This window comes from Octopus bimaculoides, chromosome 3, assembly GCF_046866305.1.
Source record: "Octopus bimaculoides isolate indiv1 chromosome 3, ASM4686630v1, whole genome shotgun sequence".
Lineage (NCBI taxonomy): Eukaryota > Metazoa > Mollusca > Cephalopoda > Octopoda > Octopodidae > Octopus > Octopus bimaculoides.
In genome coordinates this window covers 66,607,521-66,626,902 of record NC_142930.1, presented here as the reverse complement: position 1 = coordinate 66,626,902, position 19,382 = coordinate 66,607,521, and the positions used below count along the sequence as shown (strand labels likewise).

Here is a 19,382-nt window from a genome sequence, read left to right as displayed (position 1 = left end):
TGAATTTGCATACAGTTTATACACCCATGTAGTTATATAAGTTGAATATGTTTAAAATTATGATATCTGAGGATATCAATGAGCAATATTTATTTTATTTTATTGTACACTTTGCATATGTTGTATGTATTTCATAACTTTATGTGTGGTATGGAGCAAACAGTGTTCATTTATTGAAACAATCATAACATCTATTTGAATTTCTCTTCTCCCTACTATTATTATACATTCTATACTTTATGCTTTTGCTGATGGGGAAATCAACAAAGTGCAGATTTAAGAAGCTCTGTCTTAATCATATTTTATCCTTCTGAAATTAAGATAAGAGAAATGTCCAGTTCTTTCTAGGAGGAGAAGAAGGAGGGAAAAGAGCAGATATAAAAGTAGAGGGAATGTAAGTAAAAGAATAAAAGGTTTTAAGTGAACTTACTGTAAAACTTTCAGGTTTGAAATTTCCTGCTTCTGCTAATCTGCGGACATTTTCTTCTATTACAATTTTTGGGTCTTTTTTCTTTGTAATATATAGAAGGTTAAGGGATTTCAATCCTGCTATGCTAGATATCCCACCAGTACGAGTTGAGTAACCATGGTAAAATATGTCTTTTGGAATCAGAGGAGATTTTATAATTCGAATTGGTTCATTAGTATTAATGGTTTTTAGCATTTCACGGCATTCTTCTTGTAAACGCTTTAAATCAATTTCTGGCTCTATTTCAGAAGCTTCTCCTAGGGTTTTAAAAGAAAATTCATATTGACGTGCTGTCATTAAAATATTGGTGAGAGCCTTCCACATGTGAATTTTATCATTACTAGATGTTATAAAGATGCTTTCAAAGTTTCTATCATCAAGATGCCTCTTTGCAAGAAATAGCAGTTCAGGATTACTTTCTGAATAGAAAGTTTGCATCATGGTGGAATATTTCTTTAATTTTTCATTTATTTGTGTAATGTCTTTGTTGTCTGAGTCTTGTCCAAGAAGATAAATATGCAATGAACAATCCTCAGCTGACAAATTATCACAGAGGCTATAAAGGTCTGCTTGGAGGGAATATTTTATAATCGATGTTGTGTCAACTAACAGTGCTATTTTGGTATTCATATTGAATTCTTGATTCCAGCTATAGTCCTAAAAGAGAAAAAAATAGTTATCTCAAGTAAACATATGAACATTGTAGTTATAACATACTTTTGAAAATCAACTATTTGCAAGGTTGTGCACCATTCATTTGTGTCCATATAAGTAAGATTCAATATGAAAATAAATAAATATGAAGAATATAAATTTCTTAACCTTTTGATAGCAACCCAGGTGACTCCACCTCTTGTTTCTTTGATACAAACTTAATGTTTTAAAGTGATCTAAATAAAAATCTTAAGAAATGGATATGTATATATATATATATATATATATATATATATATATATATATATATATATAAGCCAGTATGCTCCGCTGGATGTGTAATGTAAATGTGCATACCCGTCAGAGTGTAAGTATCTTGAGAGAAAAGCTGAACATAAGAAGCGTCAGTAGTGGTGTGCAAGAGAGACGATTGCGCTGGTTTGGACATGTGGTGAGAATGAATGAGGATAGCTGTGTGAAAAAGTGCCACTCCCTAACAGTTAAGGGAACCTGTGGAAGAGGTAGGCCCAGGAAGACCTGGGCTGAGGTGGTGAGGCAAGACCTTCGAACATTGGGCCTCACCGAGGCGATGACTACTGACCGAGACCTTTGGAAATGTGCTGTGCATGAGAAGACCCGGCAAGCCAAGTGAGATCATTGCCAGTGCCCCTGGACTGGCTCTTGTGCGGGTGGCACATAAGATGTACCATCCTGAGCGTGACCGTTGCCAGTACTGCCTGACTGGCCTTGTAGGGTTTTCGAGCGAGATCGTTGCCAGTGCCCCTGGACTGGCTCTTGTGCGGGTGGCACATAAAAGACACCATTTTGAGCGTGGCCGTTTTCGTGCGGGTGACACGTAAAAGCACCCACTACACTCTCTGAGTGGTTGGCGTTAGAAAGGGCATCCAGCTGTAGAAACTCTGCCAAATTAGATTGGAGCCTGGTGTAGCCATCCGGTTGCACCAGTCCTCAGTCAAATCGTCCAACCCATGCTAGCATGGAAAGCGGACGTTAAACGATGATGATGATGATGATGATGATATATATATATATATATATAGTTTTAGGGAAAATAACCAAGTTTCTATAAAGCTCAATTTAATTTTAATTTTTTATAAATTGATTTTAATTGAGTTTTTACCTGTAATTTTGGATTTTGTCCCTAATATTATTATTATATATATATATATATATATATATATATATATATATATATATATATATATATATATATATATATATATATATACTACTTCTAATGCTTCTTCACTATTATATTTTTTTTAAATGATTATTGTAAAACTATTTTTTTAAATGATTCTTATAAAACTCTATTCCTATAGAACCTTATATCTCTATATCAATTATTTCACTTATTGTTAATTTGCTGCTCCCTTTTATCACTTATATTTATCTCTTTTCTTTTTAAATCATTTCCCTTATTGATCATCATGCATTTCAACATGTTGTCATTTAGAGTGTTGCATTCAAGATTGCAAGAACATGGTTTCAATTCCTTGATCAGGTGGTGTATTGTGTTCTTGAGCAAAACACTTCATCTTGTGTTATTCAGCAATTGCTTTGACACCTGATGTGTGGTACACTGTGCACTAGTTCAGGCATCGTTGATTTGATGGAAGAGAGGTAATGTACAGCACATACATTTGATTTCTACAAACAAATCATTTGTGTAGATGTTCAGCAAGAAATTGTAGAACTATCTTTCTTGAACTATGAGAGACTACCATCCATATTCCAACAGTTTGAGACAACTTCCAATTATCGATTTGACTCTATAAAGATGTTACAACATTACATTTACTTCAGATGATTTATTCCAAATACTGACTCCTATATCAATTATTTGACCAACAGAGCAAATGTGCTGTATCAACAATCTGATGAAAAGAGCACTGAAGATGAAGAGGAAGATATTCAACTTTCAGCTGATAAATCTCCAACTTCTTTCTAGGACTCATAATAATTCTTTCATTCTTTTATTGGTTTCAATCATTAAACTGGTTAATGTGGTGGCCATACTAGGGCACAGCCTTCAAGGGTTTTAATTAACCATATCAACCCAAATACGAATTTGGCCTAATTTGTAATTTCAAAAGGATTATATTTTCCTAAAAGTTACAGGGGAAAAACTCAGATCTTGTGAATCTAGTGAATTTTCCGAAATCCTCTCCCCACCTCCTCGGAAAAGATTTTCCCCACAAATTTCTTTATAATCATAATCTATACCGTTTGAAAGGTATTTATATAAAATTTCAATAATAAAAAAACCCATTTTCCTAAAAGTTACGAGGGAAAAACATTGGATCTTGTGAATTTTCCGAAGGCCTTTCCTCCCACCCTCTCCACACATTTTTGTTTTCTACACCTTTTTTAATACCTATTGCACTATTTTTTTTTTTTCGATTTCGTTTCCGGGTAATAATGTCAACATTAATCCCCAAGTTTAATAAACTTCTGATGTTAAAATGATTTTTAAACTTTTTGAATTTACATAGGAGTGGCTGTGTGGTAAGTAGCTTGCTTACGAACCACATGGTTCCGAGTTCAGTCCCACTGCGTGGCACCTTGGGCAAGTGTCTTCTATCATAGCCTTGGGCCGACCAAAGCCTTGTGAGTAGATTTGTTCGATGGAAACTAAAAGAAGCCCGTCGTATATATGTATATATATGTGTGTGTGTGTGTCTTTGTCCCCCCAACATCGCTTGACAACCGATGCTGGTGTGGTTACGTCCCCGTAACTTAGCGGTTCGGCAAAAGAAACCGATAGAATAAGTACTAGGCTTACAAAGAGTAAGTCCGGGGGTCAATTAGCTCTACTAAAGGCGGTGCTCCAGCATGGCCACAGTCAAACGACTGAAACAAGTAAAAGAGTAGAGTTACCACCAAAGCAAAAAAAAAAAAAAATTGCAGAATAGCTAACGCTACATTGAGTTGCATCCCTTTAATTGACTGTTCTTTCCCCTTGATTGTCCTGCTGTCACTAGATACGTGGTATCACACTAACACGTCATGTTATTTTTTTACTTTCGTGGGCTCTCAACTGTTGATGGAGTTGTAGAGGCCCCATCGTGACACGCCGTATTTCTTAGATATTTCGAAATAGATGTAACTCATCTGTCTCTAGGTTTGAACACTACCAGTTTCTGAGAGAGAGAGAGAGAGAGAGAGAGAGAGAGTCTCAGCTTTAGTAGTCGTACTTTGTTGGCCACAAATGGATAAAAAACTGAGTTGATCTCAGTGAAGAGTAGAAGACCGTGCAAGTATAGGGAGCTGCTGGCTGTAGCTGTCATAATCTGGAACTGTTATGCAACAGACTGAAATGGAATGTCATAGTTTGAGGTTATTTTGTGTATTTTGTTGTACTAAAAGATAAGGCGGTCTTTCGAAGATCGGCAAAGTATCCCATACAACTTTGTGTTGGCGACTCTCGGAACTGTCATCCGGAGTTCATTAATTTCCGTGGTAATCTTCAAGTTTAGGGGATAAAAAAAAAAAAAAAATTCAAGGGAAATAACTTAACGACTTACCAGTATTATCCGTTTTCTTCTAGCTGTTTATAAATAAATCACACCCTAACCCTAACGTCAATCAAATCACGTGTGTGATTTATTTATAAACAGAGATGTACGGAGAATACTGGTAAGATGTTCAGTTACTTCCCTTGAATATTTTTAAATATATTATTATCCCCTTAAACTTGAAGATTACCATTTCCGTAATATTTTTTATCTATTTACTTTTGTTTTAAAGTGAAAGATGTATGTACGTGTGTGTGTGTGTGAAAGAAAGAGAGAGAGGGAAAAGAGAGTGAGTGAAGGGGTGTGTTGTCGTGTACATGTACATACATCAATACATATGCATACATCTTTTTGTGTGTGCTTGTGTGTGAGTGAGTGAGTGAACGTGTGTGTTCTCATGTATGTGTAAGTGGCACTCATTCACTATCTCTCTCAAACACACACACACACACGTATATTTCATATGCACGTTCATACACCTTTCACTTTCTCCTCTCTTTCACTTTAAACAAAAGTAAATAAATTAAAAAATTTTACGGAAATTAATGAACAAAACCAGCTGATCGGGAGTCAAAGCGAAAGATCGCCAAAGATAATTATCCCATAGAACCTTGTGCTGGAAGTCTGTAAAGCCTGATATAAGTTTACGTATTTGTGAGGTTAACAAACATTAATCTGGACCACGGTTTCGTTCGATCGGCCCTTCGTTTGGTAGCAACTTTCTAGACTAAAAACAAAACACTGGAAACACACACAAGTTTGTGTGCCAGCCTTACAGATTAAATAAAAACTTTCGATGTACTTCTAAGGACTTTAAAGTTTGACAAGATACAAAAATTCTGTTTACAGCTAATTGCATATCACTTTTAGACTAGCGACTAAAAACGCCTATTATCACCGAAATTTTTTTCGGTAGTACAGCAACCAAATCTCCCTCTAACATATCGTCTTAAAAAAACGAAGGACATTTTGGAGACAGAGTACATCTAGATAAAAGATTGGATAGTCAGGTTCAGAATACCATATGTGCTCGACTGTCAAAAAAGACTATATACATTGACTGGAGCTTCCGGCATTTCGCTATCAACATTTGGAACAGATGAAATTTATTGTTCGTCGAAGCACGGTAGAAATAGTAAGAATGATTAACAAAATAACTTGCGACATTTAATTACAATTCTCTACGTTTTGAGTTCAAATCTCACCTAAGGTTGACGTTGCATTTCATCCTTCCAGGGGCGATAAAATAGTATCAGTAAAATGCTGAGTTGATAAAATCATCTGTTCCCTCTCACTAAATTTATGGCGTATGCCTACGAAAGAAATCAATTATGTGTATGTACGTCTTAAGCGATCGATGTTAGGCTTAATAAACACACACACAGAGTATTATATTATATTATATCAAGAAACAACATAATATTAAATTTACTTACAGTTTATAATTCGATTTGATGTCGAAATGTGTCTTAAATGATTTAGAAAAGAGGAAGTAGGTTACTTTCTCCAGTAACGTACAAATAGGTGAAAAGTTAAGTTAAATATTTAAGTGGTCGTATTGAACTTAAAAATCGTGTCTCACTGCTACTGCCTGTTCACCTGAACTGATCCAGTTAAAATGCTTTCAGTTTTAGAAGACTTCGTGATAGACGAAATGTTGATACCTGAATCATAAAATTCGCTGGAGGAAATGTGTCATCCACAATTCCTAGGAGAGGAAAGGATAAAAGCATTCTATCCTCACAGCTACCGAATGTTTACTTGGGGCATGATCTTCCCTGTGGTCACGCGACCAGCTAAAAATAGCAGCTAAATATTTACCCTTACAAAATATGGGCGGAGTTTCGGACCAGAACGCCCACATAAGTTGGAGTTTTCTCCGTTTTGACGGTTTTTCCAATTTTTCTTTCATCACTGCCTTCGAAATGCTGGACATATTTTTATAAAAAATTTATGGATCACGCGTGTTTATGTTGAGAAAAATATCGAAAAACATCAATACATGTGAAAGTGAGAATATAACGAGGAAGGTGGTCGTGGAATGTGCAGGAAACAGCCAAATCTCCCTTAAATTCACACACCATTTTGCTTGAAAGTATTTACAAATTCTCTTTTTTGTTTAATGAATTTTTCCTTTCTTTTTTTTTTATTTTTGATCTTTTCTGTTTGGCTGCAGCTGTTGAAATTTCAAAGTTTATTGGAAATTTTAAAATTTGGCATATTAATGTTTTTACCGAAAAGGCTTCTCCCATGGTTTTTAAGTGCGTAGTGTCAAAAAATTGGCCAAAGTCGGTCCGGGGTTGAGAAAAAAGTAAATTTCTCAAATTTGTCTTTTCATAAAAAGACATTATTTCGAAGTCCGTGGTACTTATTTTATATAAAAATATTTAGGGCCATTTATACTTAGGCGTGCGGTCTAACACTAAACCTGAAGCCTTATCCTAAATCCTAAACCCTAACCCCGATTAGGTCATTTCACAGCGTAGACTACGGAGGCGAAGGTAAAGAATACGTACACCCGGTGGTTAGGGTTAGTTTTAGGGTTTTTGTTACGCCGAAAACCGGTGGTGTACGTATTCTTTACCTCCGTCGACTACGGATACTGCGATAGACTGACTGCACGCTAAAGAAGCACCAATATTCATTTATTTATCTATTTATTTATTTTCAACGCGATACGATATACCTTCTGAATCCCCACCGTTCCGAAAGGGAGAGGGTTAAACATTTTTCGGTAAAGAAAATTTCAGTATCTATCTATGCGAACATGTTTAGAAATATGTGCTAGTGACAGCAATGTAAGAGTAGCTGGTATAGTAGTATCATAACTTGGCAAGTGAAGTAAAGTGTTGTAGATGCGATAGTAATGCTTGCCGCTTTCGGCCTGCAACCAATATCCGAAGTTTATGTATTCTCTTGATTTTATCAATATTTCTCTATTGAAAAATAGGTTGAATGATCTCTCGTTACCTGCTTATATAAAGTGAACTTAACAAAATGAGTTATTTATTCTTAGTAGAGTCGCGAACTGTTGATCTAACACTTCTGATCGGTTGAAAAAGGTCAAAAGATACAACTTTTCTTGCTTTTATTACTAAAGAAAATTAAAATATTCTTTTCTACTCTAGGTACAAGGCCCGAAATTTTGGGGGAGGAGGCCAATCGATTAGACCGACCCTAGTACGCAACTGCTACTTAATTTATCGACCTCGGAAAGATGAAAGGCAAAGCCGACCTCGGCGGAATTTGAACTCAGAACTTAAAGACAGATGAAATACCTTTAAGCATTTCGCGCCTCGTGCTAACGTTCTGCCAGCTCGCCGCCCTACAAGGGCCGGCGAATTGAAATATGAAGAACACAAGTTGGCGAAAATATCGAGACTTACTGTAAGTGGACCAAAAGTTCGTTGTTCGAATTTTGGCTAGTTTTCCATTACACAACGTTGTTACACTTAATTTTAACCAATCAGTTCGAATCTTGGCTAGTTTTCCATTACACAAAGCTGTCACGTTTAATTTAAACCACTTTGGCTATTTAAACATAAGTGAAATTACTGCGTTTTTAACTTTCTCTCAGCTGTCACCTGCAACCATGAACAAGCTGTCATCTTTTGCTCTCTCTTTCTTGCTAGCAGCTAAATTCTACTATTGCATTTCCTCAACAGAATAACTTCTATTAGTTCAAAAAACATATCCGTTTCCTATTTACTATAGATTGTTGTTACTTGCTGGCGAACATTAATGTCTAAACATTTTCTATACACCATTATCCAGTTCACTTTGTAAAACACGAAAAAATTGTACATTCCCACAATCACATTTATGACACTTAAGTTGAAATTAAGATCTGTTCTACGCTAGGCTGAATTCTGTTATGTTTTGACACATATTCACAACTAGATATTGCATTATTCTGCCACGAATATCGGAAGAGCTCTATTTTTTGGAGGTATATGGGAAATAAAAAGAGAAATTATATTTGATTTATTCGTATTTTATCTCTCTGCAATAATCTTTAATTTCCATCAATTGGGTAGAGGACAAACTAACGCCAATTAGTAGGAAAGAATCACTAATAATGGTGTCCTATATGAAGCATCTATTTCTGTCCTAAGGGCAAAGGGTAAGCCCGTCAGAGCTCTTCCTACCATCCCAGGGCAATATCACTGGCCACAGAATTTTAAGACTGTGTATGAAGTGGAAGAATTTAAGAAAAGAAGAAGAAAAGACATTAAATAATAGGTCAGTCAGTTAGGTGACCAAGTTCTTTTATTTTATTTTCTGCCGACTTTGCTTTACATCCTTTAGGAATGGATAAAACATATTTCATTCGAGCGTTAGAATCGATATAAGTGACTATACACAATCCCTAATTCGAGGCATTGTGCTTAAGAAATTATTTAAAATTTTCTTTGCTTTAATACTTGGACCGGTGTCCTATCATCAACTTCATTCTGATTAAAGTCCATCCCTTGTCTTTGAAGAAACTTACAAATTTTGTTTAAAAACTTAAATTCAATAATATTCGTTAGTTAATGCATAGTGTATTTACGATAGCCATCTTCTCTTAATTCTTGCCTTATCACAACGTCTTCCTTCTTCATTTTGGAATCCCTGGTATTAGTATTTGCCCCAATGTTTGTGCTTTTGTAGGCTTACGCTTTTAGGTTTTCCTGTAGTTTACTTTCTACTCTATAACTACGTTTTTCTCATCCTCACTACTTGTCTCCCCAGCCACTAACGATGGAACCTATATGCAGTCATCTATGTTAAAAATAGAAGCCAAATTTTCCCCATCGACGAGTATCATACTTGTTCTATATATTACAGCAATATTGTCCAGGCAAGAGTAGCTCACTTTCACGTTATTGTTATTCAAAAGTTCATAGTATTACTGCCTAGTTGAGAAATGTAAGCTTAGAAAGCTCCTGGCTATAGTGGTGGTTACTTCAAGGCCATCGCATGACTTTTAAAGGCCCCCTGCAACTTTTTGGTTCGAGGCCCCATCTCTTCAAACCAAAATTCATAATCTACGCACCTTTTATTATCTGCAAAAATCAAACATAGTCCCTTACAGTTTGTTGTATTTTAGAATTATCACAGCAGAGTCTGTTGTGATGATTCTAAAATACAACACATAAAAAAACTAACGTTATATCTTTTTTCTACCCCTCTGTACATAGATAGATATACATACACATACATACACACGCACAAACTTGTGTGTGGGTGTGTGTGTGCGCGCGCTTGTTTTTGGTACAGAAACAATTTTGTCTCCAGTTTTTATTGCCTTAGGAGGTCAAAGGCTACTGTTCAGGGTACAAAGTGACCAGCTTTTCAACAACGTCAAATATATATATATATATATGTATTATTTTGTTTAAAAGAGTTCCAACACTGTCTGTTTTTTATGTTTTATTTATATTCCTGCAAAACCAATGTGGGATATAGAATATGGAATATACAATATATAATATAAAATAAAAATGGATGGTACAATGAAATAAATCTATGTAGTTTGCTCTTAACATGCGGTCCCTCAACCGCGGAGGCATCTTGCGACCGCAGGAGTTGCAGGGGCTTAGCGACGGCCCTGGGTTACTTTCTTAGTGAGTGGTTGATCGAATCGAATTATATTCCTCCTTTTGCTTCTGCTAGTGTGTGTGTGTTCGTGCGCTTGTGCATCTATGTATGTGAGTGTGTATTTACGTAGTTACTTTATTAGTTTTTCGGGCAAGACTTCCACCGTCCCCACTAAAAAACCACCCTTTCTTTAAATTTTTTTTTTTTTTTCGACACAAACCTCGCTTTTCGGTTACGGGAAATACGAATCTGCAAAAAAATTGACAAAAATCGACATTTCTAAGTTACCAACCAACGCCCACCCCACCCTACCCCCATTTTCTTCATTTTAAACTTTTTTCAGAATTTTTTTTCTCTCTCAAAATATGTGGAAAAATACGGAGATTATGATTCTGAAAAAAATTTCCAAAAATCTTTATGAAATTTTTTTAAAGATTTTTTTTTTTTTTTCTAAATATGCGGAAAAATACGAGGATGGGATCTATTTTAAAACGGGGACACCAGTGTTTTCTTAACGAAAAACTAACGAAACACTTTGAAACTTGGGACACTGGTAGAATGTGTCATATAAAACATCTTTTACTCTTAGTCTTCTTAACAAAAAAAAAAAGGAATTCGCAAGTTATTCCATGTTAAAGTTGTCGTATTTCTGTCATTTCAACCAATCACTGACGTCTATTCAGCTGAATAGAGTTACTGCTGGGCGGTCATAAAAATTTTATTCCCTGTGACATATTTCATCCGGTTTAATCGTAATTTATACGCATATATTGTTTATATAATAAATTACGCTGTGCGTATCTATGTGTGTAACAATTTTAGAGCTCGGATTCTAGAGTTAGGGTTAGTTTTAGGGTTAGGGTTAGGGTTACGGTTAACAGTCTAGTTAGGGTTAGGGGATTAATACGATATACACCGTTACAGCGCTAACTGTTTTCAACTGAATAGACGTCAGTGATTAGTAGAAATTATCGAAATAAGACAATTTTTTACATGAAATAAATTCGAATACTAAATTTTTTTTCTGTTCTATAACACAAAATAGATAAGTATACGAAGTTTGAAAGTCTTTCGGTACCAAAAACACTACATAAAACATAAATGAAAACTGGTGCCCCCGTTTTAAAATAGATCCCGAGGATCTTGTTCAAAACGGGGGCACCAGTTTTCATTTATGTTTTATGTAGTGTTTTTGGTACCGAAAGACTTTCAAACTTCGTATACTTATCTATTTTGTGTTATAGAACAGAAAAAAAATTTTGTATTCGAGTTTATTTCATGTAAAAAATTGTCTTATTTCGATAATTTCAACCAATCACTGACAAGTATTCAGCTGTTTACACTTACTCCTTTGGCAATTTAAACGGTGTAAAGCGTATTTAATCTCCATTACTTCTGACATTTTACAGAGAGGCAACACACGTGTGTTCGTTTTCCCTAACCGTAACCCTAACCCTAACCCTAATTGACTTGCTCCTTCCCTCAAAAACCAGGCCTTATGCCTATAATAGAAAGGTTTATTAGCTACTGCCAATATGCTTCAGCCATTTTTTGACAAGGAAATAATAATTTTATCACCGCCAGAATCGTTTGAGAATCATTTGTTTACGTAGTCAGCACTTAATTTTTACGGCTGAATGGAAGTCAGTCATTGGTTGAAATTACAGAAATACGACAACTTTAACATGAAATAACTTGCGATGTACGTTTTTTTTTGTTAAGAAGACTAAGAGAAAAAGATGTTTTATATGACACATTCTACCAGTGTCCCAAGTTTCAAAGTGTTTCGTTAAGAAAATACTGGTGCCCCCGTTTTGAACAAGATCCAAATAGGAACATTATGATTCGGACAAAAATTTCAAAACATTTCTGTACTTACGGTTAGGGTTTCAGGGTTAGTGTTGGGGAAAAAGTCAAAATTGAAGAAGTTGGGAGGGAAAGGCGGGGTGGAAAATTTCACACACACACACACTAAACATATATATATATATACATATATACGACGGGCTTCTTTCAGTTTCCGTCTACCAAATCCACTCACAAGGCTTTGGTCAGCCCGGGGCTATAGTAGAAGACACTTGCCCAAGGTGCCACGCAATGGGACTGAACCCGGGACCATGTTGTTGGTAAGCAAGCTACTTACCACACAGCCACTCCTGCGCCTAACGGGGATTTTTGGCAAAAAAAAAATTTTTTTAATAAACAAATTTGGGAGAAAATGGGGGGAGGGGCGGTAAAAAATTGTCTTTTGGCTAGCGGTGTTTGCCGCTAGTAACATCTTGTTTGACGCCAAAAATACTTAGCTATTGTTAGGTTAATGCTAACGATGATGTATAAAATGAATTCTTTAATGGATCTCATGGGACCCGATAAAATTATAAAAAAGAAAAGTAAGTTACATTCCTTTTGATTGCGTCATGTACAAACGTCGTTAGTTACCAAGGTAAAACTATCTCTATTAATATTCAAGTTGGTATTTTTTTTAACTCGCTCCTCATTGATGTTAATAGCATGTTCGTGATTAGATAACACGAAGATCATTTTAGTTTAAAGTAATCTAAGAGATAACTTTATCAAGTGTTTGTAATAAACAGTCAGTGGAAAGTGACACAGCTAGAATGTGTGCCACCGCCTTAAAAGCGTCGCATCAGAGCAGACCATCTTGTTGCTTCCACCCCTACCTAGCTACACTACTGAGTGGAACGCATTCACACACATTGGCTTATTGGGAAATTTTCGACCATTTTGAACTTTAAAAGAAAATTAAAGTTTTCATTCCCTCATTCAGGAATAATAATGCTTTTAAAGTATTGTGCAGATGAAAACATTCATACGGTGGTTAACAGAATGTCATGACACAATATAATAATTATATGTGTATCATCAACTACTACTACTACTACTACTACTAATTTTTGTATTCGAAGTTATTTCATGTAAAAAATTGTCGTATTTCGGTAATTTCAACTAATCACTGACGTCTATCGAGGTGAAAACAATTACTGCTGTGGAATGTAAACAACACGTTGTGCGGTGTAATGAGATCTTTTCCCTTCAATAAAATTAGTGCAGTTTGAAAATGTTTCGTTAAGAAAACAAGTGGCGCCCGCCAAATCAGAAAGATCCCAATTTGTCCTTTTTATATTTATTGTATCGACCATGTGAAGTACTACAGGAGCCATTCTCGTCACCTCTCTTCGCACGGTCGTTAGAAATTGGTGACCCCCGCCTTAGATCTCTCATTCCTTCTGATAGGTTAGTGCCAGCTTTCATTTTACTTTAATGACCAACCGTTCTTTCTAATTTCACCTTTTCACTACAGAAATATCTTCCTTTTATCGTCTATTTTGTCTCCCCAAAAATGACTGGTGAGGGGCTATCTGTAGCGGAAACTTGAGGGAAATTCCTCTCCTCTCTATTATATATACATAAATACGTACGTAGTAGATAACAGCTAGCCTTTGGCCGCACTTTTGGACCCTGTTGTGTCCACTACTCTGGTTGGTTGGTATTGGTGCAATTTGTCTCTTGCTCTATCGCGCGCCAATTATGCAACCCAACCAATCGCAGCCTTCAAATCAGGTCACGTAAGACAGTCTGTTCTAAACCCCAGTTTGAGCCGACTGCTCTCTATAAAAACTCCAGCTTCACATCGTCTCGATTGTCTTTCGGTTCCAGACCTTTTGAGGTCTAGCCACTGACCACACAGGACACAGCCAGTTCCAGCGACAACACAACAGCAGCCACATGGAGACTTATCAACTTCGTCCAATAGCATTCGACGACTTGTATCTCCGTCGTCACCATTCGCCCTAACGTCAACATCATTTCTCTACGTACACAGCAACAAGCAACACTCGCACAGGTTCTAACGCAACACTGTTCGTGAATTACTTCACCATGGTTAATAACAAATACAACCTGCGAGAACTCCTGTACCAAGAGACCCAGGCAGCAGCATCGCAGCCACAGCCTCACGTACGTACATGTACCACAACCGGCTCTGCATCATCGCCGCAATTTCTTGATACAGCATTTCAACTATCGTGTGCAATTGACTACGAACTGGTATTTATCATTCTTGTGTCTGAACATTCTTCTAACTTCTCATAGACTCTTTCTATGCTCTGTACTTAACGCACACGCATACATCCATGCCTATGCACACACATATACATTGTTCTCATGACGGCCTGTCTATTATTATGTATACATGACAGACACACATGTTAACATGTGAATAAAGTCTTCTGTTAAACATTTTACCCGATTGTGTCTCTCTTTTCCTTCTGGCACTTATATGCATTTGTTCTTTTTATATTTATTGTATCGACCGTGTGAAGTACTACAGGAGCCATTCTCGTCACTTCTCTTCTCACGGTCGTTACATATCCTTCACCATTGGAACTTCCATATCTAAATTGTTCTTCAATTGTTTAAATAAAAAGTAGATGCTGTTTCCAAAATTCACTTTCTTACTAATGAAATAGATGTTCTCTCATTTGAGTACTGCATACAAATGACTGGTAGTGATGTTGGTATGAAATAACTGAGAGAGAGAGAGAGAGAGAGAGAGAGAGAGAGAGAGAGAGAGAGAGAAATTTATTGAAATTTACCTTAAATTTGATCATTAATCTTGCTTGACTTTGCATAAAAAAGCAAAAGCAAAACAAATCGACATATTTCCCATCAAAGAGAATTTTACCTACCATTCTTTCGCTTCTCACTCGACAAAAATAAATAAATAAATACAGGGGCCTGACCGGCCGCTATCAGTTCGTTGCCGTCGAGGGGAAAACAAATTTGAAAATTCTCCATCAAAACGGAGAAAATCCAACTTATGTGGGCGAGCTATTACCATTTTGTCAGAACGACAATTTTTAACCCTTTGCCTGTCCCGTGTAACACGTGATGCACAGGACATATTCCCCTGGCGTCCATATGTCATGTATTATGCACATTTCCTTTATTTCTTTTTTTAATTATAAGTGTATCTTGGGTCATGTGAAAGGAAATCTTTATATTACTCAGATTGTATAAAACGTCTCAAAACAAGCATGGATATTTAAGACAAACTTGTGAAAACGCTTGTACTATTGCATTTTTGTCGTTTTCACCTCTGTTCGTTTTTTTGTTTTTGAGAAACGGTTTTCTTCGGTTGCTGTCCTGTCACTACCACATTTTCATAATTTTGAACTGTGTGTTTTCCTAGATCTTTTCAACCTAATTAGAAATCTGTCGGGTATGATGGAGAAATTGAAAACCGAAGAAGATGCAGTTTCTTCCAAGAGAAGGGTGTTATCCCAAGAAGAAAATTGTGTACAAAATGACACTATATGAACAAGATACATTGCGGAAAAATTTACTGGCGGTGCTCCTGAAAAGGATGCAATGAATGTGTGTCTATTAGAAAAGATACATGGTTCGAAGGTGGCACCCTTCCTCTTAGAACTGAACTGCTTTTTCTTTACTTATGAATCAAGGAATCGACTTCAATTTTGTGTTGAAGAACTGGGGATGAGCTACTGTACAGTTGTTGATTACAACAGCTATGTTCGTGAAATATATGTGGGAAACCTACTCTGCAACCCGGTCCAGATAGGCTGACCTGGGAAAATTGTTGAAATAGATTAAACAGACTTCCTCAGACGTAAATACAACTGAGGAAAGGTGCTTGCTACCTGAACAGTGGGCCTTTAAAGGGGTGTGTCGCGAGGCCAGAGATGTTTTTCTTAATGTAGTACCATGTTGGAATCATGACACACAAGAGGAATGCATACGTCAGTTGGTTCTTGTGGTGGTCGTGGGGGCCTACTCTCATACACAGATTTCGGTGGTGGTCGGTGGGTACTTATCAGTTTAAAAATTGCTGAGTTTATGCTTAGATCATTCAGTATTTTCCTTCTCATCGATAAACATAAGCTTCTAAAACGGCTTAGTCATGACTTTGAACGTCATATTGACGATGAATATTATCAGTCATGATGATGATAACGAATTTCTAGAAGAAATTTATGTCGTTTCTAGAGACAGGGATTGGTCTCGTTTCTAGAGACAAGGATGTCGTTTCTAGAGACAAGGATGTCGTTTCCAGAGACAGGGACAGGTGAGATAATTATCATTATCTCACTTATTTCTACAATCTGATTGGACGGTAATCAGGACACGTCACCTGACTCAAGTGTGTACTGGGCCTAGTTATGAGGTTTCGATTTCGTGCTTCACTAAAACATATAACTTTTTTTTTTCTACTCTAGGCACAAGGCTCGAAATTTTGGGGGAGGAGGCCAGTCGATTAGATCGATCTCAGTACGTAACTGGTACTTAGTTTATCAACCCCGAAAGGATGAAAGGCAAGTCGACTTCGGCGGATTTTGAACTAAGAACATAATAATTATGGATTCAAATTTTGGCACAAAGCCAGGAATTTCAGGGTAGAGGCTAAGTCGATTACATCGATCCACCTCAGTGCTTAACTGGTTCTTATTTTATTGATCCCGAAAGGATAAAAGGCAAAGTTGACCTCAGCAGAATTTGAACTAAGACGGACGAAATGCCGCTAAGTATTTTTCCCGGCGTGCTAACGATCCTGCCTGCTAGCCGCCTTTATAATAATAATGATAATAATGGTTTTGTAGGTGCAATTGCCCCCCTCCTTGACAGCGGGTTAAACAAGTTGAACAAATAGAGGGCGTTATGCAACATTAAGGTTCAGACACTCACTCATCTCTTTCTCTTTCTGCATTGGGACGCTAGCTGTGAAAACGCAGCTTGACTGTCTCTCTGTCTGTCTGTCTGTCTCTCTCTCTCATACTACACGCCAGCTTGCAGATAGGAGGATAGCACAGAAGACCATGGCCTTTATGCACTAACCATTCCATTTATCATTCAGTTGTGTATGTGTGGTCACAATAAACGTGTAGTAACGCCGTGCGCATGCGTAGTCTCACGCATGCGTGGAATTAAACAAGCAAGCTTTCCCGCTTAATTCTACCTCTTTCTCGGTCGGCCGGCCATGAGCATGGACGTGTCAAGCAGTGTCTCCAACATTCCAGCTCTGGAGACAGTCTCTTTACGTGTTTAGCTGTCTCTCTTCATCTTTCGGACTTACACTCGACAGCTCGCTTACATCTACATAACAACGTCCCAACAACTATGCTCACACACACAGAAGCTGTAACAACAAGAGCTAAAGATGTATATATTTACCACCTGAATAAATGTTGTTTAAGTTGATAGTCTGGAGTTCAGCGTTCCGTTATATTTCTAATTTTATATAGGAAAGTCAGGTATACATCTAATGATGTATAACCAACTTTCCTATACTGGTGACCCCCGACGTGATTCGAACACGCAGCCCGCTGAGCTGCAATAACCCACTTTCTTATAAAGTGGTGATTCGACGAAGAACCAAACGCAGCATGGACTCTGGACTACCAACTTATAACTGGTGAACCCGACTAAAGAACAAATGCGGCCATGGAGACTGAACTACTAACCAGCATCATCGTCATGACCAACACCATTCTACGATTACTACGCCACCAACATCTCCAACCATAGTCAACACGACTTACTACGTATTACCAACATCAACAAGCGCGGTTTTTTTATCTCGTCTCTGTTAGAGTGGCTGTTTCCACTTACGATAAACAGACAAGAATTACAGCCTGCGACTTTCCAATTGTGTACTCAAAGAACTTGGTATAAAACTCTCACGTGTACTGACTTTCTTTCTGCTGTGATATCTCACATACATATAGACGGCCTGTTTTTTATTATGTTCTTTTATATGTCGCATTCACACTCTCACATACACATACATCTTTTATGCCACACTAAATAACTCTTGTTATTCATTTCATACGGTTGCCTTTTCTATCGTCTCATTACTGGTATTTACGAAATCTATGTTACCGTAGTATAACATAATTACTTGTATATCATCTTTGAGATATATTTTGGTGTTCGACCGTGTGACACGTTTAAATAAAAGGAGTCCTCTGTTTTTCCATTCGTCACCATTTCTCCTTTTTGAGTTCGCACGGTCGTTTTTTCATCTTGGGTTAAGAAAATTTTCTTCGAGGTTTTCGCTAATGGTCGTACAGAGATTTGTCTGTCGACTGTCTGTAAAAGCGCACCTCTTCAAACACTCATCACCAAACAACCTTTTCGCCACCAGCTTCGTTCAACCAAGATTACCACCACACATACAGAACACAGCTATATTACAGTTCCTGCGCCGACGTTTTCACCATCAATGTACTGTCTACCACAATGTCGTGCGCCAACAACCCCACCACCAGGGACACACCATATCAACACACTCGGTTTCGTCGACTCTGTTAGAGTGGATGTTTCCACTCACGATCAACAGACCAAATTTTCCTTGTGTAACTTTCATAGAATATTCCGTACCAGGTAACCGGTCACAACTGACCACGACTTCCTGAGTACGGACGTTCTATCTCCTTGTGGGACTCTTGTACGAACTGGATTTTTTCTCTACAGACACTTTCACTTGTTCTGTGTTTTCACTCACACACACTTGTGCACTCATATATTTACTTTCCTTTCAGGGAAAACAAACAATCAGACTTTTACATCGCGTGATTCCAGTTTCCTGGACAGTTGTCATCACGGTTGTTTTGTCATTGTCATTTCATTTGTACATTGCATGCATGTATCACACGAGTGTACATTTCATTTCTTTCATTTTTCTTTGTGTGTGTTTTGTGCTACATCTTGTGGGTGGTTTTCAGTGGCCATCCTGCCTCAGGCGTTCTAACAGATTTCATATTATCGTGCGTTTCTCGCACTGGCAAGGGAGCCCTGTAGTAACGCCGTGCGCATGTGTAGTCTCACGCATGCGTGGAATTAAACAAGCAAGCTTTCCCGCTTAATTCTACCTCTTTCTCGGTCGGCCGGCCATGAACATGGACGTGTCAAGCAGTGTCTCCAACATTCCAACTCTGGAGACAGTCTCTTTACGTGTTTAGCTGTCTCTCTTCATCTTTCGGACTTACACTCGACAGCTCGCTTACATCTACATAACAACGTCCCAACAACTATGCTCACACACACAGAAGCTGTAACAACAAGAGCTAAAGATGTATATATTTACCACCTGAATAAAT

At 37.3% G+C, this 19,382-nt stretch overlaps 1 protein-coding gene across 3 annotated transcripts in view; it reads right to left on the bottom strand.

Moving 5' to 3' along the window:
• The window catches only part of LOC106868149 (purine nucleoside phosphorylase LACC1), a 44,143-nt gene that overhangs the window by 8,427 nt on the left and 16,334 nt on the right, over positions 1-19,382 (bottom strand). The window contains exons 1-3 of one of the 3 annotated variants that reach the window (XM_052966387.2): positions 6,099-6,426; positions 5,868-5,975; positions 431-1,126 (exon numbers count right to left, since the gene is read on the bottom strand). In XM_052966387.2, the coding sequence (XP_052822347.1) occupies positions 431-1,099 (669 nt within the window). In that variant the 5' untranslated portion in view covers positions 1,100-1,126; positions 5,868-5,975; positions 6,099-6,426. Of the gene's footprint in view, positions 1-430; positions 1,127-5,867; positions 5,976-6,098; positions 7,917-19,382 lie in introns of those variants that run through there. The other 2 variants (XM_014913281.3, XM_014913282.3) reach the window with 2 other exon arrangements.